The sequence below is a fragment of the Lentinula edodes genome (genome assembly GCF_021015755.1).
Source record: "Lentinula edodes strain Le(Bin) 0899 ss11 chromosome Unknown C8R40scaffold_24, whole genome shotgun sequence".
NCBI lineage: Eukaryota > Fungi > Basidiomycota > Agaricomycetes > Agaricales > Omphalotaceae > Lentinula > Lentinula edodes.
Genome location: NW_025764330.1, coordinates 162,198 through 183,881, shown reverse-complemented (window position 1 = coordinate 183,881; position 21,684 = coordinate 162,198). Strand labels below are relative to the sequence as shown.

At 46.2% G+C, this 21,684-nt stretch overlaps 9 protein-coding genes across 9 annotated transcripts; 3 read left to right on the top strand and 6 right to left on the bottom strand.

Moving 5' to 3' along the window:
* Positions 1-37: 37 nt before the first annotated feature.
* On the bottom strand, positions 38-2,875 carry C8R40DRAFT_1161419 (SART-1 family-domain-containing protein; the record flags this gene model as incomplete). The annotated part of the gene is made up of 10 exons (XM_046230119.1): positions 38-401; positions 459-1,395; positions 1,449-1,662; positions 1,720-1,778; positions 1,831-1,936; positions 1,995-2,176; positions 2,225-2,326; positions 2,381-2,565; positions 2,625-2,648; positions 2,709-2,875. 10 exons carry the CDS (start codon positions 2,873-2,875, stop codon positions 38-40), a joined length of 2,340 nt encoding a protein of 779 aa, XP_046084865.1.
* Positions 2,876-3,036: 161 nt separating this feature from the next.
* Positions 3,037-3,378, top strand: C8R40DRAFT_1049214 (uncharacterized protein; the record flags this gene model as incomplete). Its single annotated transcript, XM_046224549.1, has 3 exons — positions 3,037-3,081; positions 3,136-3,277; positions 3,332-3,378. 3 exons carry the CDS (start codon positions 3,037-3,039, stop codon positions 3,376-3,378), a joined length of 234 nt encoding a protein of 77 aa, XP_046084864.1.
* Positions 3,379-3,619: 241 nt separating this feature from the next.
* C8R40DRAFT_1048788 (uncharacterized protein) lies at positions 3,620-6,218 on the bottom strand (the record flags this gene model as incomplete). Its single annotated transcript, XM_046224526.1, has 17 exons — positions 3,620-3,882; positions 3,938-3,999; positions 4,059-4,144; positions 4,196-4,317; positions 4,370-4,435; positions 4,495-4,591; positions 4,644-4,740; positions 4,808-5,022; positions 5,094-5,136; positions 5,193-5,296; positions 5,351-5,413; positions 5,467-5,537; positions 5,591-5,732; positions 5,777-5,814; positions 5,865-5,924; positions 5,998-6,078; positions 6,134-6,218. The coding sequence occupies 17 exons, from the start codon at positions 6,216-6,218 to the stop codon at positions 3,620-3,622; spliced, it is 1,695 nt and encodes a 564-aa protein (XP_046084863.1).
* A 926-nt stretch (positions 6,219-7,144) lies between these two features.
* On the bottom strand, positions 7,145-8,470 carry C8R40DRAFT_1111637 (uncharacterized protein). The gene is made up of 7 exons (XM_046228375.1): positions 8,331-8,470; positions 8,222-8,274; positions 8,154-8,167; positions 7,945-8,038; positions 7,815-7,892; positions 7,648-7,762; positions 7,145-7,597 (listed from the first exon to the last, which is right to left on the bottom strand). The coding sequence occupies exons 1-7, from the start codon at positions 8,405-8,407 to the stop codon at positions 7,441-7,443; spliced, it is 588 nt and encodes a 195-aa protein (XP_046084862.1). The 5' UTR covers positions 8,408-8,470; the 3' UTR covers positions 7,145-7,440.
* A 316-nt stretch (positions 8,471-8,786) lies between these two features.
* On the bottom strand, positions 8,787-9,817 carry C8R40DRAFT_1048638 (Endonuclease/exonuclease/phosphatase; the record flags this gene model as incomplete). Its single annotated transcript, XM_046224521.1, has 2 exons — positions 8,787-9,275; positions 9,335-9,817. The coding sequence occupies 2 exons, from the start codon at positions 9,815-9,817 to the stop codon at positions 8,787-8,789; spliced, it is 972 nt and encodes a 323-aa protein (XP_046084861.1).
* A 597-nt stretch (positions 9,818-10,414) lies between these two features.
* On the bottom strand, positions 10,415-12,190 carry C8R40DRAFT_1161417 (thioredoxin-like protein; the record flags this gene model as incomplete). The annotated part of the gene is made up of 10 exons (XM_046230118.1): positions 10,415-10,562; positions 10,667-10,857; positions 10,909-11,121; positions 11,179-11,207; positions 11,267-11,315; positions 11,370-11,402; positions 11,457-11,553; positions 11,603-11,701; positions 11,755-11,864; positions 12,059-12,190. 10 exons carry the CDS (start codon positions 12,188-12,190, stop codon positions 10,415-10,417), a joined length of 1,101 nt encoding a protein of 366 aa, XP_046084860.1.
* A 392-nt stretch (positions 12,191-12,582) lies between these two features.
* C8R40DRAFT_1049156 (ribosome biogenesis protein Sqt1) lies at positions 12,583-14,076 on the top strand (the record flags this gene model as incomplete). The annotated part of the gene is made up of 5 exons (XM_046224548.1): positions 12,583-13,071; positions 13,130-13,202; positions 13,253-13,327; positions 13,385-13,764; positions 13,840-14,076. The coding sequence occupies 5 exons, from the start codon at positions 12,583-12,585 to the stop codon at positions 14,074-14,076; spliced, it is 1,254 nt and encodes a 417-aa protein (XP_046084859.1).
* A 1,557-nt stretch (positions 14,077-15,633) lies between these two features.
* Positions 15,634-17,193, top strand: C8R40DRAFT_1048949 (uncharacterized protein; the record flags this gene model as incomplete). Its single annotated transcript, XM_046224538.1, has 8 exons — positions 15,634-15,673; positions 15,740-15,804; positions 15,864-16,001; positions 16,054-16,223; positions 16,286-16,796; positions 16,851-16,915; positions 16,970-17,101; positions 17,145-17,193. The coding sequence occupies 8 exons, from the start codon at positions 15,634-15,636 to the stop codon at positions 17,191-17,193; spliced, it is 1,170 nt and encodes a 389-aa protein (XP_046084858.1).
* A 2,700-nt stretch (positions 17,194-19,893) lies between these two features.
* Positions 19,894-21,533, bottom strand: C8R40DRAFT_1161414 (uncharacterized protein; the record flags this gene model as incomplete). The annotated part of the gene is made up of 6 exons (XM_046230117.1): positions 19,894-20,199; positions 20,245-20,405; positions 20,456-20,732; positions 20,790-20,834; positions 20,886-21,105; positions 21,331-21,533. The coding sequence occupies 6 exons, from the start codon at positions 21,531-21,533 to the stop codon at positions 19,894-19,896; spliced, it is 1,212 nt and encodes a 403-aa protein (XP_046084857.1).
* Between the last annotated feature and the right edge of the window lie 151 nt (positions 21,534-21,684).

Genomic DNA, 21,684 nt, shown 5'->3' with positions numbered 1-21,684 from the left:
AGGTTGACATAATGAAAACCGATCCGAGTGACCATATCTAGCGCCGTTTGGCGGGAGGAGATCCAGTAGCTTCCTCGTTAGCCTTACGTTTAGTTCCAAACCCAAATGCAACCTTGGATCTTTCACTAGGAGTACCTGTACCATTTTGCGAAGTGGTTTCAACCGTGGATGAAATACGCGAAAAGCCTGCTCTTGGACCTGGCGAACCGTTGCTCCCTACAGAGGCGAAACCTGTTGGAGCAGGACTGCCACCATTGGCCAAGGACGGGGTAGGTAATGTCATCAAACCCGACTCCATCGCCGCCTTCGCGTTCTTTGACTCTTTCTTTTTCTTCATCTTTTCGGTCTTCCCTTTCGATAAGGGCTGAGCATCGAAGAAGTCCGCAGCCTGTGGAACAGCACTGCGAGGAAGAAGTAAGATTTTGCAAAGTACGAATGTAACGGAAGTAAACACTCACCCTCTGTTACCTACAGATAACACAAAGTGAGCCTGGCCAGCCTTCAGCTGCCGCTGTTGGAATGCAGCGCTCATACTCAGGGGTGTATCACCACTGGCCATCGCAAGCTGCTTCTTTTCCTCTTCGATCTTCTTCAACCTCTTTTCTGTCTTCATCTTCCCAGAACCCTTCCCGTGGAACTTGTGTGAAAGAGCCTTCCAAGCTTCTTTTGGAGTCAAAGCTCGTCCATGCTCATCGTAATACACGATGTTAACATCAGGCTTGTAATGCTTGAACGTCTCCAAATTCTCCCTTGCTTCCTGCTGCTCACGCAATCGATTCTCGTACTCCCTGGTAGCTTGATCTTTATTACCACCTCGAGATTGTAAGCGTTCTAATTCTCGCTGAGCAACTCGGCGACGCTGATCAGCTAACCAAAGATCGCGTTGCAGCTGAGTGTGTTCGCGCTCTTTCTGGTCAGAAGAAGGAGCGGCAAGTATACCTTGCTGTCGGAGGATGTTTAAGGTCGAAGCCATACCAGATTTGAAATTCTGCTCAGATGATGTTCCAACAGCATTATCTGCGGCGTTATGTTGTTCGCTCTCTTCGGCTTTTATCGCAGCCTCAATCATGTTGAGAATTTCCATGTCGTCCTCCTCATCATCATCTTCGTCCTTCACAGCCTCACCGGCCTCAATCTCATGCAACACTTCATCTCCCGGGGCCATAGAAACATCTCGCGAAAGAGAGTGTGGGCGCGAGAACTCCCGTGCAGAGGGTGAAGTCTTTTCTTTGGGTTCTTTTTTGACCGTGATCGGGTTATTGCCGACCGCCCGAACAAATTCGGACGTATCATCAAAAACAAGACCTCCAGCCTCCTCATCATCGCCCATCTTGATGTCACCGTCCTCAGCTTTGGTGGAAGCCTTTTTTTCCTGTTCCTCTCGCTCTTCTGCGACTGAGAGGAAAAATATCGGAAATGGGAACAAAATAATAGCAGAGCTGACACACCTCTTCTTGCGAGTTCTTCGGGCGTGACCTTCTTCGGTTTGGCAAGCTTTGCGCGGCGAGACCTTGCTAACGCAGCCTGAAGCTCATCATCGTCAACGAAATTGACATCGAGATCTGGAACTCGTGGGACAGGTGTTGGATCTATATCCATCTCGTCCTCGGGAGCTAGTTCAGCTTCAGCAGGAACCCGACGATTAGGGCGCTTCTTTTTCGTCTATATTACACGAGGAAACATAAGGAATTGTTTGCCGCACCAGCAAATTGAGATCACCTTGGGTTTTTTGAATCCGATATCCCCCTCCTTTAGATAATCTGTAGTTTCCAGATTCTCTGATGATTTTATAAGAACGAGAATGATTTAGTCTTAAATTTGAAAACTTACTCTTATAGTCGATTGAAAGCAAGGTCTTGTTTAATGAAGTAGTCGTCTCAATTTTTGGCTTATTTGTGACTTTCTTCGAGACGACCGAACTGCCTAAACGGAAACCCTAATTGATGAAGTTGTGAGAGATGATAAAAAAACGAATGTCAATGTGGAACACTCACTATTTCTGTCGCGCCTTCTATCTCCTCGTCATATTTAGCAAGGACCGCACGCTTCATCCCCACGTTACCCTCAACGAATTCGTCATCATCATATCCTGTATAGTCGTGCTTCTTTGTTTTCAGTTCTTGGTTCTTTCGTTGCCGCTCATCTTCAGCCATCTCAATGTTCTGTAGTTCATCCTCTATAACAGAAATAAGAAAAGAATACGAAAAATCTCACGAAGACGAACCTTCGTTGTCAAGGATGCGACTATCTTTGAGTGTAAGTATTCGAGCATCTCCTTCGTCCATGGTGTCGAAGTCATGGCTAACCTTCAGCCCGGCAAGATCACCTGAACCGCCAAGTTGGTTTATTCAGCCAAATCTGAAGAGGCAACACAACTTACGCTCAGTGTAATCTTCTTGTATGGCCTTATCCATTCTGTCAAACTCCTGTAACCGTTTCTTAGCAAGTTCCTTTTCCTTCTTCTTATTCTTCTTGATCCATTTCAATACATTATCTGTATCGTCGTCTGCATCACCGAGAGTAGGGCCTTTGAGCGATGCATTGAGTTCTCGTCTATTCCTGACCCTTGTTACGCAGAGTCTCATGAGCAGATTGTTCGTCAGTTCTGAAAACAGACTTCTTACTTGGCAATACGGTCGGCAATTTCCCTGTAAAGGAGGATAGTATGAGTTGATCGGGTTGGACGGGGAAAAGACTTCCATACGGACTTTGTTTCGCGTTCTTTGGCCTCGTGCTCTCTCCTCTTCGCATAATTATCTTCTGCCTGTTTTTCCTCGTCATCTACTGGATTCGAATCGTCCGTGATAGGCTTGAGGCCAATGGATACACGAATTCTGTTTGTCTCTTCTAAACTGATGCTCTCTTCCATTGACATTGCGTTGGATGGACTGTGCGGAGAAAGTTTATGAGATGGAGGGTGAATAGAAAGTCGACGGAGCCGAGAAAGAGGGCAAAAATCCAGCTGACATAAGCCCAACGACTGCAGTTAGTGTTACTATTAGTATTACTTGTTCGATTTGTTTACTACGACCAGCTATGGCTTCTCTTTTCAGGCCTCTCCAGAGATCTTATAATTATCTTGTATGTCTGGAGCTACCTGCATGCCGCTCTTACTCTGAAATTCCATCTTCACAGTACCGGACTGCTCACGAGAAGCCAGTGATGTTTTACTCGGTGGTATTGGGAGTTATCGGGCCAGTTATGACCATCGCTATTCCGCCGTTGAGGGAGTCTTTCGGTTACGTGCCCCCTCCAGCGGTCCCTTCCTCGTATCCTCGTGCGTTTCCACTTTGTATTCCGGTGATGAACTTCACATATACACTTCGAATAGTGCCGAACAGGCCCAGACGACCTCTCTCTGGATACGATGACGAATAGAGGAAATATAGACGAGAATCGACTGACTCTTCGACCTACCATCCCCTGGACGAGTCCTGCGAGACAACAATAATACCGCTGCTCCGTTAAATTGCTCATTGAACATGTAATTTCATTACAGTATTCGAATTTTCTTTTTTGCCGACAGCTCAGCTAGTCTATTGCCTGCTGTCTTTTCAACATCATTCAAGTGGCATTCGTTATGATTCATTCGACTGCTACGACATCTTTACCCTACTCACTACGAACTTGGAGAAGCGTTTCGCTTCAAAGTATTCAACTCGTACACGTCCAAGGACATACTGCTTTTACTTTCAACTCTACTGTGAGTGCTCACAGTGGTGTGAATTTCTTGAACGACCACCACCTGAACGGATCGCTGCGACATTATATTTCCTCTACCCGTTGTTATATTCATTGTGGCTGCTTCGCCTCCAGTGATAGCCAAATCCTGTTGGGGCTGTTCCCCATCAAAAAGTGCAGCTGTTTCCTCCAGCGTTCGCCCTGTTCGATCGATATGGATTAATCAACGCAATATCAAACTTTCGGGGGTCCTCACCTCTTGTCTCAACGATGAATGAAACAACAAATACCAGTTCGATTATCAAGACACCGCAGTACCTAATGGACGACTATTGGTGAACAGAGGTCACTGGAGCTTAGGCAACATTTGTTCTTACACGATATAGTACCACCATCCGAGTCTTTCAATGGCGATAGGATTGGCGAACTGATTAAAAATGGTGGTTACATATACGGTGAAGTTCTGGTAGATATTAATAAGCACAATTGCACTTTCTTGGTAAACCCAACTCACCATCATTGCGAAACCTTTTGCCCGGATTTTATAGGGAAGGATTTCCAGTGTGTAGGCAACCAGCATGGGGGTGTACGCAATGTCGTAGAAGAGATAATAGAGGAAGATCAGCGGAATCGTCGCTATAATTGTGCTGAACCTTCATCTTTCACCGTGAGCAGTTATGGAACACACCTTTAGCTGCAGATGTCTTATGGAAGGCGTTGAAAAGTGCTTCCGTAACGGTCCACAGACCAAAGGCTTAACAATTCTCAGTCCTTTCTGAGATGTCACGAATCAAAATTCCAACCCATACTGACCTATCAACATCCCCGAGTTCGATACAATGAATAATGTTCTTCGACCAATCAAATCAATAAGCATGGCCGAAGACAACCCGACTAAAAGGTTGAAGATCTGCACTCTGGGGTATCAGTGTCTGCTAAAACTTGAATTCCTGCCTCTTCACCTGCAGACCCCCGTTGATAGCAGCTTTGGTTTCTGTGCTCGTAATGCCTACACCTTCCAGCACAAGGTTGATGTAGTAAGACACGAGACCATTCCCGCTGGATAATGATGTATATGCCATTGATGAGCCAGATACCTTGAACAAGATTAAACACGAAATTTTACCTCCACTGGGAAAAAATAGCGATAGCAATAATGATTCTCATGCGTTTTCTGTTTCCCGGAGTAGCAAATAGGGAAAAGTACGAAGTGCTTTTGTTGATCTCCTGTTCCATTCTGATTGCATGTCTGATTTGCGCTAGCTCGAAGACGACAAGGGGGTCGTGCTCGTTACCACCGTTGGCATGATACTTGGTGAGAACTCGAGCAGCTTGGCCTTCCTGTATAAATCATTTGTATGGGCGCAATGACCCAGATTTCAAAGCATCGATGGAAGGACGCAGCCACGCACATAACCTTTAGACACCAGGTATCGCGGGCTTTCCGGTACGAACCTAATAAGATGCCATATTCATGTAAACGCTCGCCCTTCAGGCGGACTTCTACTCACCAAACTAGACAAACTTGAAGAATGGGGGCAGCCGCTTGGACTAACGTCGGTATGCGCCAGGTCCACATACTTCCCTCTTGTTGGTTGAAAGTGGCAAAACAAACCTAGAGATGGACCCAATAAGACTCTTTTCAATGGAAGGTCGAACGCGTACATACCCATGCAGCGATGATACTCCCAAAGTACCACGTCGTGTTGTACAGCGATGTTATTTTCCCTCTCTGGGGTGAGAACCGGTTATGAATACACTTCACTTTGGACAAAAAGACGCTACCTGAGTTGGGTAACAAAGTTCAATAAGCAGTAGCGGTGCTGCGTTCAGACAGAATGTGAGGCCGAATCCAACTGGGAATGGACATAATGAGCTTCATGGCTTTGCCTTGAGAAAAGGGAGTTACTCAGCACTCTGGCAGCGATGAACATCTGGATTGTAGTTGATGAAAACTGCAAGGCAACTCCGCCTAACATGATGATAGAGCCCACGATTAGCGTCAGACGTCGGCCTAGGTTGTCTGACGCAAATGGGGTTATTGGAAGACCCTACCGAAAATGAGCCCCGGTAATTACAGGACGTGAAGTCATACAATCAATCCGCCAATGTTCTGCGCGCAGTTAACAAGGCCTGCGTAAAAATCAGTACCTGGATGGAAAACATTTGAGAAACACTCGCACCTAAGACTTTGCCTGTCGGATAGTTGAAATATCCTTGCCAATCAGGAAGTATCTGTAGCCCTACGCATGCCCGCAGGAACTCAGATGAGTTCACGATAACATATTCGCCTCCACATAAAAGGGACTGACACACCATTAACAAGTGAGGAGTCCAAACCATTGACCGCGGACGTCAGCAGAGGTAGAATAAGGCAAATATTCAACCACAATATGCCTGAAAGCAGGGGTAAAACGTGCATGATTCATTGGGGCAAGAAAATCATAGACACCATGATTCTTCCACCAGTATCCTCGATGTACAAAGTCGACGATTGTCCATTCTGGGGGTCGTGGGTGTGTTTCTGGCGGTGCCATCAGCGATACGACCGAGGCCAGAATCCTACTGACGGTAGACTCGGACAAAGGGGTGAATAATGTTGGAAGAGTGATTCGTGAAAGTTCAAAAGGTCTCCATCCCTACATGTGGAGCATATAAGTAGGCTAGCATCTATGAGAGACGTACGTATATAAACCCCGACTTGAGGCACGAGGACAAGCGCTTGCGAACGCGGAACGAGTTTGGTGGAGGTCCGGGATATAAAGAACCGTACTACGTAGCTTTTGCGGGAAAAAATGCGGGGTAATGTATATTGAACATCTATGCAAAAGAAACATTGAAATCAACTTGAGTTTGTATGACAAGAGTATCACTTTGAACTTCCAAGCTACTAGTGTAAGTTCAACGAAGGAACTGTACCTTTATCGTAGCTTCTTCAATGTCGAGGTACAATCCTTGAGCTCGGCTGAACTGATGCGGGGAATCCTCGCTGAAGCACGGTAACTTTCCGGAAAATGGATGGAATCATTGTTGAATTAGTTTAGAATTCAGGCAATCAGATGAGAGGATGGGCATTATTATTATAATTGGGACTTTTGAATGACCTCGGAATTGACAGACCTCTAATTTCTATAGTTGTTCGTACATTGACACTGACATTTGAGAAAGTCCCTAATGTCCTTGAACTTAAAGAGGCGGCTGGTAATCGTATATAGGCTTTGTCCCATACTGATATCAGAAACTAGGCTGCAAGGCCAGGAGTATGTTGTAGGGTCTTCAGAGGAGGACTTCAATATGTTGAGTGATCAGGTTGTATCGGGGTTGTATGTAATCATGAGACAGGAAGCACAACCAGAGAATAACCTCGCCAAGACTAAAGGTTAAACGGCGACAACTTACCGGAATCGACGTTGTTTGCTTTCACATGCTTTCACACCACTCAATATGCGCAGCACTCGCAAACAAGACAAGTTGATTCCACCAAAAAGAACGAATGTCATTGAAAGATAGCCACGCCGACACAGGAAACTGAGCAAAGAGCAGCCCATATTGTCGAGAATGCTCTAACCACGGGTAGTGAGAATGTAGTGGAATTATCCTAAGTAGAATGCTAAACAACTCAAAGAGTAAAGTATAATTCGACGAGAGTTCGTAATGAAAAAGATTAAAACGGAGGCAACGATACTTGTTGTTGAGGGCCAACTTGAACAGGCAACAAGAAAGAGTCCGACCAGCTACATGGCCATATGTTGGGTCTGCTTAAGCAAGGAGAGCGGCAATAGCAGCACCAATAAATCCGGCAGCGCCGAGCTGAGCAGCTTGGGAAGAAGCTCCATTAGAAGAAGAGGAAGTGGTGGAAGAACCGGCAGCGCTAGTGGTTGAAGGACTTCCAGAGGAGCTACCAGTTGACTTGGCACTGAACAAAAGAGTGAGAGGCGACCGAAAATCAGTGAAAATGTAGCTTACGTGGTTGACGAAGAACCAGATCCTGTGGTGGAAGCAGATCCAGATCCAGTAGAAGCAGCAGTAGTTGTGGCTCCGGCGGAACCACTGACAGACTGACCAACACAGCTGGTCGAAGCTACATAGATGTTGAGCACGCAAAGTATGACAGGAAAAATGTCGAAACATACACCCGGCTTGGATCGGAACGGCGGCGCTCTGCTTTTCGGCACCAGTATTGTCAACGATATTGAAACCAATGCTTTGGCCTAGAAAACAAACATGAGTGGAGAGATTAGGATTGAAAGAAGCAAGGTCGACCAGAGGCAATGTTCACGGTCCAAGTGAAGCTGGTGCTGTTAGTCGTCGTCAGAGTCTCTGCATTAGTGGAAGGAGCCCCAGAGTTGTAGACACTAGAAAAATGTTTAAGGTCCACTATACGCAGGGAGAGATTGGAGCATATACCTCTATAACGAGGAAAAGAAACGTCAAAAAACTAAGATGTATGAAGACCGCAATAGCGAACTCACCAAAAAGTAAGGGGCTGTTGAGCTTCAATAAGAAAGTGTTAAAAAAGAACAAGGGTGGAGTGACGTACGAGTTCCACCAGTCCATTGGAGAAGAACAGGCTGGCACTCCGTCAAACTTCCACTGAAAAAAATCTTGAGCGACTCGTCGGATAACCTAAAATGGGAGAGTGCAGTTACGGTGTGTTAATAGTGAAATCTTGCGCATAGGCCCCAGAAATCAGAGCCACGGCGGACGCAAAGAGAACAACTTTCATGGTGGGAGCGGAAACGAAAGAGAACGTCGTCGTAGGATGAAGAGTGTTGGAGACAAGTAGTTTTCTCTCACGAACGGCATTTTTATACCTTTTTACGTAGGCACATGATTGATAAACCGTATGTGACGTGTATCTCGTCGCCAAGGATCTTTTGCTCGTCGTTTCGAGCGGTGAACAACACCCAGAGCTCACTGTTTGCACCGCCTTATGGGATATGCGTCTCTTCGCCCCGCAGTCAAAAGTACAGAGGTAGCAGTCGTAGGATGCTTATTTTGGACAAAACCGCCTATGACAAATAGTACTGCGCGCGGCTACGCGGGACGGGACCTATATTAAACGGAACCAATAGGAACATTTCGACTTATCGTCTCTTATCGCTTCAAACACTAAACGTCGTCAATAAACCATAGTGGTCGCTGACCCATTCCTCCTCCTCCGTTTTCGCATTTTGGCCAAATATTACCGGAGGGTCGAGCGTGACCTCTCCGTGAGGGGTGAAGACAATCTTGTCCATTCTGCAGGTAGGAAATTTTAGAGGTTTCGTTTCATGAAAGCCCCATGTATGAAACTCCTTTGCGTCAGCAAACTGGCTGGGTTCCCCAGGATCAGATAGCCTAAGGTCGCGGATTTGTTCTTCCGCGTCATCGTCAATGGCGTTGAAGTCTCCGCCAATAATTCCTGCGTATGCGGCTGGATCCTCCATTCTCAATAATTTAGCGCATATAATCAATTGCTCAGCGCGGCATTCGACCGAATTGCCTTCCTTTAGGGATTCGAGGTGCGTGTTCACGATACGGATTGTCAGATCGCGCCTACCGCGATAGAGCTCGGGCTCGAGTGGGGCGAGCCTAATGTCGGTGACGATTGCCTGTTTCAAACCATGTCACTTATTAAAATGATTCAAAGTCTCTGAGCATCCGTACTCACTGTTCTGCTCATCGTCGTCTGAGCAAAATACAAAATGCCGGCCTCCTTGATGGAAACGGATCGCTCAATCAGTGTAATGTTTCCGTAGATGTTGGGTACCGGCCATTTGAGATTATCGATGGGAGTGACGAAGAAATATTTTTGAATCCATGGATCTGCAAGTAGCACGGGTAGCGCCTTGGAATGTACTTCCTGCAGCAGAATAACACAATGTGGTGGGCTATTACCCTTTAGAAGTGCGTTCCTCAGGTAATCGATCGCTCCAGTCATCCGTTCATTGACCCTGGGAGCTTGGAAGTCGACGTTCCAAGTAATAACCTGGAGATCGTGGTGACGAGGACGCTGCTCTGCTTCGTGCGGAATTTTGTAGTGCTTCCAACAGTTCTTCCTTTTGTGGAAGCGATAGAACCTCAATGCGTGAAGTTCGTGTTGTTGGGAAGAGGAAGAGGGGGAGTTCCCATGATATGGATAGTTGTAAGACATGTCGATTAGGATGCTCTCTTGTTTTGGCAGACGTTATCACGCCCAGAGTGAGTTTTTATAACATCTATGTAGATTTGTGGGCGTTGAAATGGGATGAAAACGTTTTTCTTCAAAAGTCAGGCCTCATTCGATCTCACCACCGATTAGTCTGCATATGCGGCTGTCCCCGTTATTCTCCCATACACGAGGCAGATTGGCTTGTTGGTGGTGGATTGCAAAACCTGAAAATCGGACGCACATGGTTACACAGGGTAGTCCCCGTGAGTCCCCCCTGTGTCAAACTTTACCGTATACTTCTCTCTGAGTATAGACGGTAAAGTCATGCACTTCTTATCCTATCCTATCCTTCCTTGACACATATACATAGCGCCTTAAGTACTCTTAAGTAGTGGCATTTCATGCAAAGTCTGTCTTCTACAATCGAGGGACGAGAAAGTTCTCAACTTGTTCTGATTCCTGGAGCGATCGATAAGAGCAAGGGCTCCAAACCAATTCCGAAACAAACGGGCCAATCAAAGCAATAGCAGAATGCACATATCTCAAATTCCATATAGGACGTAATGTACAGTGTGACTTGCGAAGGCAAGTAGTGAAAGCCTATAGCTCAGCTGTGGCCCTACGAATGTTACCATCGTTCTGATCCTCCACAGGCTTCTCGCCAAATGCGCGGAGAATATTGGACTTGATTTTAATTTCGTCAAGTTTGGCAGGAGCCAATGTGCGCTTCTTGAGAATACTTGCTAAACTGTGACCGAGAAAGGACACCACCATCAAACAATTTCAAAGATACGAAGTAAAGGGTGGAAATTAGCATTTATATAAAAGAAAGCCGGGCGTCGAAGGACATACCGCTTGGATTCCTTCTCATAATATACCTCAGTTCCGTTGACCATCTTCTCCATGACACGAAGATAGTGCTTTGACACATCACCTACGGTGGAAGAAAGGGTGAGAGCCTCTTTGTATATAGAGTCCCTAAGGTCGGCAGGAGCAGTAAAGAATTTGTTTGCAAGAACATCGAAGTCTGCGAGACGGCCAGCCTAAAACAAAATCACAACGGGCCAGCAAAAAATGGAATGAGAGCATCATACGGTATCAAGCAAACCTCCATTGACAGAGCGCTGAGTTCCACACTTCTCGTTCAAATAGTCGACAAAGTCAGCCTCAGAGCGACCACCCTCATAGGTTATACCATCTTTGTTGTCTTTGGGGAAGAATTTGATGGTAGGGAAGCCTGAGATGCCGAATCGGGTCTTAATTGCCTCGTTCTTCTTGTCATCTGCGTCAACATTGACCAGTATGCACTGTGGATAGCTCGAGATTGAGCGAATCATTTATACCTACGATAGTGCAAGACTTACGTTGTTTTCAGTTTCAAATATCGAGGCAACTTCGAGTCCACCAGATGAGTTATAATGTATTTATTTAACACGCAAAATGTAAAATCACCTTTCTCATAAGCAGGCTTCATAGCTTTACAATGACCACACCAAGGGGCCTGAGCCAGAAGCATAAGAACACCGCAAAAAAGTCCAACAATATCAGAACGCACAGTGAATGTAACAAGTACATCTTTCTTGGGATCCTAGTGCAGAATTTGATAATTCGGTCTTCACACTTAGCCTTTGTAAAGACTTACCATGACGACCTCGTCAAAGTTGCTGTAGTCGAGGATAGGGTACGAAGGTGGAGGGGGAGGTTTAATGCTAGATTTCACGCCGGTCTTTCCGGTAATGCTACAAAACCGGTAAGCAATGGGAAGTCTTATAGAATAACTTAACTCACAAAGATGTAAAACTATCGAGGTCCCGCCCAGATTCATATGGTTCATAGTTGCCCTTCCCATCGAACCATTTCAAGGTGGGGAAACCAGTAACACCGTATCTATGGCATATGACTGAGCGTACAAGACGTGGAGAAATGTTTAACGGACACACTTTTTCCCTAATTCTTTGCCTATGCCATCGGCATCTACTTTGGCAATAAAAACCTTGTCCTTGACGTGAGAGTATGCATCGGCTACTTGCTCGTAAGTAGGTGCAAGATTCTAAGCATTGAAGAGTTCACGGTCAAGATATCACTGGTTGCACCGAGCGCGACATACTTTGCAATGCCCACTAAGAGTGAGTCGAGTTGTGAGATAGGATTGGATGAAAGTCAATGGGGTATCCTCACCACCAAGTGGCAAAACTAGACATGATACATAGATGAGCAATTACGAATCGAAAAACCATGAACAACTTGCAATTCTACCAAACCAGGCTTGCCTAGGCCAACGACATCATCCCAAGTGTCGGGGTTTAGCTCGAGCACGTTAGATGCGCTAGCACCAGTTAATAAAGCTGTAACGAATAAAGAAAATGAAAGCTTCATGATGGTTGTAGGAGAAATGAGAATAACTCCACGTCAGTAACTTACAGTATTTTAGACGCTCAGAATATTAACTTACTAAGCTCGGTCAGAGCTCGGTCGCGTTCCACTTCCAGTTCGGAGCAAGAGAACCGCTCTTGGTTCTTGGGAAACTTGGAGGGCGTTGAACGACTTTCGATTTCGAATAATATTTCCCAACCAACTCGATAAGAAGATCTTGTGCGGTGCACATGCCACGTGGGTCTTTTTTTCTTTCACGAAGGATAAGTCACTGTCAACTGAGTAAGCCAATAACACCAACATCGCAACCTGAGTAGAGGCTTTACTCAGCAAACGGAATAAAAAGGTTTGCGAGTATTAGCAAGCCATATCATCTCTTATCTCTCACCTCAACGATGGAACACCCGGAACACGAAGATCAAGTCGACCATGATCAGGAGCAGTTTATTACTGACGAAGATGTTCTCGCTGAAGTCCCCGATGACGGCGACCAACTCATGGATGAAGATTATGAAGATGAAGAAGACGACACTGTCGGAGAGCTTGTGCCAGGATCATCTGGATCGGTCGAGGATAACTCTGTACAATCTTTCCCTAATCATCAGTCTTCTGTGTTCGCCGTCGCAGTACATCCTACACAACCGCTCGCAGTTTCCGGGGGAGAGGACGATCTGGGGTACATATGGGATATTACCGATGGAGAAGTCATAGTAAAATTGACTGGACATTCAGATAGCGTCGTTTGCGTAGGATGGAGCTATGATGGCGAGATCGTGTCAACTGGTGGTATGGACGGCAAGATTAGACTGTGGAGAAGAGTGGGCAAGGAAAATTATAGATCATGGGAGTTTCTGACAGAGCTTCAAGGACCGGACGAAGTAATGGTAAGTCGTCCTCCCATCCCCTCTCCGTTCACGTTATCCTCACATTCACAATATAAAGTTCTTGAAATGGCACCCAAAAGGAAATGTCCTTCTAGCTGGATCCAATGACACTACTCTTTGGCTATGGCAATGTGGGTGAACATGTCCTCTCAACATGATACAAGCAGTAACTTGTCAACAGTGCCAACGGGAAATACAATGCAAGTGTTTGCAGGCCACACAGGACCAGTACAATGTGGTACCTTCACGCCTGATGGTATGTTTTATTTGTACCTTACTGTCCGATCTTCCTTCATTCAATGTATTTTGACAGGCAAGCGGATAGTTTCTGCTTGCGGAGATGGCACCCTCATACTTTGGGATCCAAGATCTCCGACACCAGTTTTCAAACTGACAGCCCAAGACGCACGATTCGATCTGGACGGGATCACTTCCCTTGGTGTCAATCCCTCTTCAACCCTTGCAGTCGTAGGTGGTGCTGCCGGAGGCGTGCGCGTGGTTAGTCTTACCAAAGGCGAAGTCGTCAGTGCGTTGGGCGGTCATACAGAAGGGGAAAGCGTTGAAGCTGTTGAGTTCATTGATCTTACTGGTGCGGGATCAGGACCTGGTGTCGTCGCTACGGGAGCTACAGATGGAAAAATCTGCTTATGGGACTTGTCTACTATGCGTTTGCGTTCGACTGTAGAACACTCTGTGAGTTATTTTACACAGATGAAAGGGATCAAACTGATTGTTCCCAACACCCTCCATCTTCATCCACGTCTATAGGATGCAGTCACTACACTTTTGGCAGTTCCACCACCGAACAATCATCTTCTAATCTCTGGATCGGCGGACAAAACGTTGCGTACATGGGATGCACGAACTGGCACTCTTATCAAGGCGCACAGAGGACATCAAGGTCCAATATTGGGCGCGTCTTTGGGATTAAATGGGTCGGTAGTAGTCACTGCGGGAGACGACGGTGTTTCGCTTGTATTCACCACTGAACCTGAAGAGGAATAAAATTTTACCGCCTCGATACTCTAGTTTTTCTCTTTGTTGTCTGTCAACTAGGTTAAGCAAGGTTAAGCCCAACCGCTGTCTGATCCTTATCACCGTCTCCACCAAAAAATCTCTAAGACAATCAACGCCTCGATATCTGCTTCAAACTTCGGACCTTGGACCTTGCTGCGACCCATCACAGCCCATCATTCGAGGAATAGGACAGTGTTTCGGAATTCCTATAACAACCTCCGGCAACCTTTCCGAATGAAAGCGTATGAAACCACTATGAACCGTCGCTTTCGATAAGACGTTATCCGAGGAAAGACCAGGAAAGACCAGACGACCTGGCGCTAGGGAGAAACTAGGGTTATAATCTCTGGCCTTGTTTTTCTTTGGAGGTGCGCTTCAAACAGCCAACCCTGTTATTGTCGATCTTCTCTCATTGCTCAACTCTCCGGCCTCTATCGTGACTTACATTATACATCCCCCCGTCATCATTACCAATCCTCATCTGTATTTATCCAGTCTTTCGGGAGGTTTTCCTCGTTCCTACCTCTGCAATTCCGGATCACAAGCCCTTTTGATAGGACTTTTGTTTCATGTTGTTTGTTATCTGGCGGTCCATCTGCAGCTGATTACTGGCCGCACTGATTGCTCTGTTCCATCTGTGTTGGACTTTCGAGAAAGCATTTGCAATCATTAGTCTTCTGATACTCAGTCTGACATACTGGAGACTGGTAACGCGAACAGTAGTCTGCACCGCCTCAAATCCTCTCCTCCAATACTTACTGAGTCTAACAGTAACACGTTTCAATGCCCGGGAACTAGCGCACATGCCTGTATTATTACTAACACCTGGTGAAATGTACAATCTTGTTCAGTCTTGACGTTTCTTGATATTTGGTGAGTGACTTTCTTCAGTCTGAAGCTGTGCGTCGAGTAAAATATGTAATCAATTTCAGGACGTGGTATCAATGCCTTCGAGGAATTACAATCATTTGAATCAGTGCTTACTATACATGGTACACTCAAAGGCACACCTGGAGCACAAAGCATTTTTGGCCTCACTTGCAATAATATTCACTTGTAGTATCTGTCCGGATCCCTTTCAATATCAGGCTCACATCGCCCAGCTCACACCAGATCAGTGATATCCAATCTATATTCAACGCCAAGGAAACAGTAACGGGAGAGTAACTGTCCCATCTCCTGCGTTGTAAGTAATCGTCGTCTGAGTATCAACTCCTCTTCCCATAAGCGGAGTTTCAAGAATTAAAGGACATAGGATTGTCAAACCTCGTATATAGACTACGCGGAGTCTGCAAAAAAAAATCACCATCCAGATTGATTCTTTCCTTTCCTTTTTCCTCTGAACTCATCAACACCGAGCAGTGCTCAACTTCACATTCATTGTCTTCCACTAGATCAAATATTTTCTCGGTGCCAACCATACCCTATAGATTCACCCACTCGACCATCATGAAACTATCCGCGTCACAGGCTGTCTTTCTCTCGACGCTTTTCGTCACATTCTCGTCGGGTAGTCCTATAGCCCGTAGAGAAACGACAATGCAAATGAACAAGCCTACGGGCCAATCTGTCGGCGCTGCTTATTGTATGTAGTATTCATTTTTGATTTGACCACAGTACTAGTAGATATACTGAACCATGCGATGTGCAGTCATTACCAACGAAGAGACGGGTAACTTCATCGTTTCTGCTGACATAGAGTCTGACGGTACCTTGGTAAGATCACTTTTACTTTTCGCATATTTTCAGCAACTGTATTTAATACATTCCACCAGAACCTTCGACAAGCAATCGCTACTGGTGGCCTTGGATTGCACGGAAACAATGGAGGAGTCACTGATGGTCCTGATGGACTCTTCTCTCAGGGAGCTGTCAAAGTCAGCGCCGCGGCGAACGTGCTGGCCACAGTAAATGTAAGACATCGTACTTACAGCATACTACATTCTTCCACTAAATGCGCGTCAGCCCGGTTCGAATACGTTGTCAATTTTCAGTATTGACCCATCCGACCCCATAAATCTCAACCGAATCGGAGACCCGGTCGGCAGTGGTGGAGAGTTTCCTATGTCATTGGCATTTAACAAAGTAGGTGATACACTATGTGCTTTGAATGGTGGTCAAGTGAATGGTGTCAGGTCTGTAAAAATATCAATATACGTGAGCCTCTAAGGATCATTGACCATATGAATTTCACTAGTTGCTTCAAGGTCGACCAAACTAAAGGCCTCATAAATCTATCGGGAACGAACCGCGCCTTAAACCTCAACCAAACCACACCTGCCACCGGCCCTGCTGGAAGTGCCAGTCACATAATCTTCTCAGAAGATAATACCCAATTGATTGCCTCGGTGAAGGGTGTACCTCCAACTCCCGGATTTCTAGCAGTTTGGGACGTCGCAACCGATGGTTCGTTGTCGCCAGTGTTTAAAACCATCACACCGTCGCAGGGAGGTCTTCTTCCATTCTCGATGACTGTGATTGAAGGCAAGAACGCTCTCCTAGCTACCGATGCAGGTGTTGGTTTTGATATCTTCGATTTGAGCACTTCTGGCGGCAATGCTTCGTCCGTTGTGCCCATCGATGGACAATCAGCTACCTGTTGGTCTAGCTTTAGCAACCAAACGGGAAACTTTTATTTGACTGACATCGGGACTTCCATGGTCACTGAAGTCAATGTAGACGACAATTTGAAAGGATCTATTGTGAAGGTACGAATGCCTAATTAAACATCAGCAAAATTTGTATTAACAACATATGTGTAGCAATATGCACAGGGCAGCAACAGTGGTACCATCGACAATGATATCGCTTCAGTAGGCGGAAAAGAGTTAGTTGCAGACATATAGATGTTTTCTACCTTACTGATCATGGCGCGTTGCAGTTTCATGTATATCTTGGCTGCGAACGCGACTGCTATCGACGTTTTGTCCCTGAATGCTCCAGGACAAGCACAGAACATTCAGAAAGTAGATATAGCAGGTCCAGCAAAAGCTTCCGGCCTTATTGTCGGTGAGTTTACTCATGAATCAGCCATGGAGTACCTGCTAATAAAGGAGTTGTTCAGGTGTATCTGTTCAGGGGATGACCACTTTCATAAAGAAATAAAGATGTTCTCTTCCTTAGTATTTCTAATTACTGTACCTCTATGTACAGTTGCGACGGTCACGGTCACGGAGGCCTCGTCGTGTCGCCTTTTTACCGTGATGTCACGGTAAAAGTTAAGCCTGTCGCCTTCTCTCTGAGTATAGACGGTGAAGTCACGCCCGGATGACAGGCCCGGTCAAATTTGATCGGATTTTGACGATGCAATTTTCGGCCGAATTAGCATCGTCCGTCTGAATGGCAATCACGTTACTGTTGATCTCGTTCTCACCCATGGATTGGCCGGTCGCTTGCCCGTCGTTTCGCCTGTCCCTCTCATTTATTTTACCTCCGTTAACGCTATTAACCCTCGGCGTCCCTTACAGTTCGATCGACAATGGTGGCGCTGCTGCTCCCGCCGCTGGCTCTTTGGACCTGCTCATCACCAGTCTCGACGACCTCGATCCCGAATTCCTCACTGTTGTCCACAATACCCTCGACACACAGGCTACCGTGCTCAGTCTCCTCACGATACGTTGTCAGCAAATTGTCGAGGCCATGGATATTGACTTGCCCAGCAATAATCTTGCCGCAGGCGCAGCCATGAATCATATCGAAATAGATGGCAAGAAGGTCGAAATTGTGTATCCTCCTGAGCCTCAGCCTGCTGGAACACTCGCACTTCCCTGCAAATATGACGGCGTATTCCATGTTGCATACAAAGATATGTGCGTATAGTCATTCTCAAATTGCTGTTCCTGCACCTCATTTTCATTTACAGCAATAAACTTTCACGTCCGGCCCTACTGGAGCTCTGTAAACAATATTCCCTGAGCGGCCTAGGCAACAAGATAGTTCTGAAGAATAGGATTGCTGGGTTTAGTGAGAATAGAATTCGCTGGCAATGGTACGTCGCCAAACCTTTCTAGCCGCCAGGTACCTAATATAATTATTGAAGCCTCCTCCCTGGAATCCGACGTCCTCACCGTGGTGTCCGTGAAGGTGGTATTGCCAAGAACAAACCAAAGACCAAGGAAGGCACTACGACCCCGACCGTGACCCAGAAGGTTAAAAAGTTGAAGCCTTCGGTCATGCGAAGGAATGACTTGATGGGGCTTCCATCAAATACTCCACTCGGTACGGTGCTCTTTGACACAGAACGCTCGAAGGATATGCGAACTTTGGAGGAAAAGAATGGGCTTCGTCGCTGGGTGAGTAGTCTGTGACTTTTGAGCTTCAATTTCATTGGTTTGTCATTGTCATAGGCAAAAAAATTCCATGATTCCCATCCCTACATCCCGCGTGAGGAGCTTACCCGAAGAAGGATAGCCCGGGAAGAGGAACAGGCTAAAGAGAAAGCAGCAACCAAGGTACGTAGCCTGTGCTCACTCTTCTCCTGTCAGCTGTTTCTTATTGTTGTTTTGCTTGGGCAGGTGAAGATAGCGGAGAATCTACAGTCCATGTCCCAACATATCGCCAGCCTTACAGCTGTTATTCAAAGTTTGACAGTTGGCTCCTCACAAACGTTGCAAACCCCTCTCGAATCGCATAGAAAGCTTGCGCAGTTATCAAGTACAGCCGGTATGTGGCGATCTTTGTATTCCCCTTTGACAGCCTGCCTAACTTTCCTGAGCTAGGTATGATTCCGAGCCTCCCTCCCCCTGGGCTGGCGCCAGCTTCACTTCCATACTGTGGTGCTGGGGCTATATCCTGTAAGCCTATCCTTGCGCTCCGTAAGCTTTACTCATATTCTGTTGAGCAGCAAGCTTATGTGCTCAAACCGGTGCATCTGACCTCAATCAACCTGCCCCTCTCCTCACTCCCACTCCTATGACGAACTTTCCCAACCATGGCTGCGCGTCGGGCCAGCATGCTCCTTCCCTCGCTCTGGCCACCGGTTTTGCAAGCCAGCACGTTGCTCCCTCCACTCCTATGACAGTACCTCGCAATGCTGTAGTTTCGAACGAGGTCGTAATGAGCGATATGGCACCTGCAGATGGTGCAGCACCACCAACTCACTCTTTGACAAACAATGTACCCCCCAACAACGCGTCGGAGCTTGATAGAGTTGAGTACCTAACCATTGGATACGGACAGGTTATCAAGTATAATTTCTGTGATGTTCGTGAGCCTCGACAGATATCTTTTGCCACCAATATTGCTCGTTTGGATAAAGTATGGGATGACGAGGGCCTGAACTGGGACCCATCTGACTGCGGGAAGAACCTTCTCAATATAAATGGTGTTGCTATTGCACTCCGGTATTGGCGTGACGTCTTCTGCAGGAAGAAAGGTGGTGCGTGGGGCTGGTTAAAAAAATCGTGGATTGAGTGGAAGGTATGTTCCTTGATTTCAACATATGCACTATCCATTGAGTCATTCGATAGTATGTTGCAGAACGCTATCGATCGAGTAGCCCCGATGAGTTCTGGGGAGAGTTTTCGTCTAGCAACGGCCAGCGTTTCCACTGGAATGCAATTGCTACCCGCTTGCGTGATCTTAGGGCTGAACAGGACCAGAGGCTTATGGACAGAGCAAAGGCTGAATACGGCGAACGTTTTTCTCAGGTGTTTGTTAACAATCGCGGAAAGGTACTCACAAATGCATCAGCCATTGCTCGTCGATACCTTGATTTGGCAAAACATTTGGTGTAGGGTACACGAATATTACCTATCCAATCAATGTATAATTTCAATAATTCTGATAACTATGCCTTCTACTCTATTAAGCACAATGACAAGAGCGATTACAAGTCAGGCAAGCTATAGTAGGAGTACGATCCATATTGAAGAAATCATCTCGGTCCACATGAGGGTTGTCGTTCCACGAAATGAGATATTTCACAATGGTTAAGTGCGTGAATTCCTGGCTCCATCCTCCCCACTCACAGATTTGACGCAAAGGCCATCGTCGTTCTACCGACAACCATTGACACCCGCCGCGTCGAAACGAATGAGTTCCATAGGGAACAAAATCAACCTTGATATCAAGAAGGTTGTTGCGAAACATTTCAAGGAACTGTTCTGACGTCTACAACAAGATGAGACAAAGGACACCACAGATACTCAAACTTACCATCGGTTCATTCTCCTCAGCGAGACGATCGTTGGCTCGGATTTTACGAAACAAATATCCCTCTGTCAAATCCGAAATAAGAATCCACCATGCAAATGCACGCACAACACAGAGATGTTGATACTCCTCTGGCATTTCGTACCAGACAAACGGTTTGATATCTGATTAAAGCATTCAGGTAAAGTACTGGGCATACTATTTTGGGACCTACCACCAAACTGGCTAGTTTTCCGGAAAGGGAGCCGAAGACTCAGCTTGGTTCGTCCGGTAATTGGATCTTTGGTGATTGTAATATCTTGCAGTTGGATTTTCAGCAATTCATCGATGCGTAGTAGCCCACAGAAGGCAAGGTTGTAGCCAAGGGTCAAAAGTGTACGTCCACGCGGGCCCAGTTGTCCTTTGGGAGCATTGTGGGAGGAGGGTTGATAAGTCTGAGGCTCTTGAAACTCGGGCTTGTTGTTGAAATGATAAAGGTCTTCGAGTAAGCCCTGACATATTTGTGTATTAATGCTGTTCGCCAGTGGTATTATGAGGATCAAGCTTACAGATCTAACAGCACGGGCACTAGTTGGTGTGTCCCCTTTCTGTGTCTAATAATGGTTACAGTAATGTCTAGGTATAGTCATGAAATTTAGGCTAACCTTGCGACGACGAAGACTAAGCATATATGTGGAAACAGTCTCGGAGACTGAAGGGTTCCCAAGCATTTTACCAGAAATTTCACTACGGTGCCAAGCCTGCATGCCCAAACCATGGATCCGTCCAAATCCAAAGGTTGCAGCTGCTCTCATCTTCTGTGCATGAGTGTACGTTGAGCGTTCTTCCATTACAGTTGAACCATCGAGCCTGATTGGATCACACCTAAGAAAAGAGTTAGCTAGCTGTTCGAAATGATATGTATTGTCCTACGAGTCCATGATCCAGGCTACTATATATACTGCTGCTTGAGGATGAGGGCTGTCACAAAAAAATTGAGTCCCCTCAGCAATCATTTGCCGATTGACAAGGAAGGCATTGCATTGCTTCATCAGCCTTGGGTGAAATTAATCCTTAGCAAGATGAATGGAGCACTGAACTGATACACACCGGAGATATTCTTGTGATGTCTTTTCGGAAACACCTTTTGAAACCTCGCGGACTGCATTGCTAAGCCCAGAGAGGTCAACCTCAACTTGATCATGGCTTTCTTCCAAATCGTCCAGGATATCAGCAGGGTCCAGGTGTTGTTCTTCGGTAATGACCTTAAACAGCCCAGAAAACGAGTTGTTGGTGGAAATGTCGATGGCCATTGAGGTTGAAGTTGAGAGAGGAATGAATCGAACCCCTATTACTAACAAAGTGCGGTTCTGTTTGTGCAGCGCATTCCCCAGCTGGTAAGAGAGCAGCTACAGGGGTTTAATACGATTTCTAACAAGCCTCAAGGAACCCTGGAGGCAAACT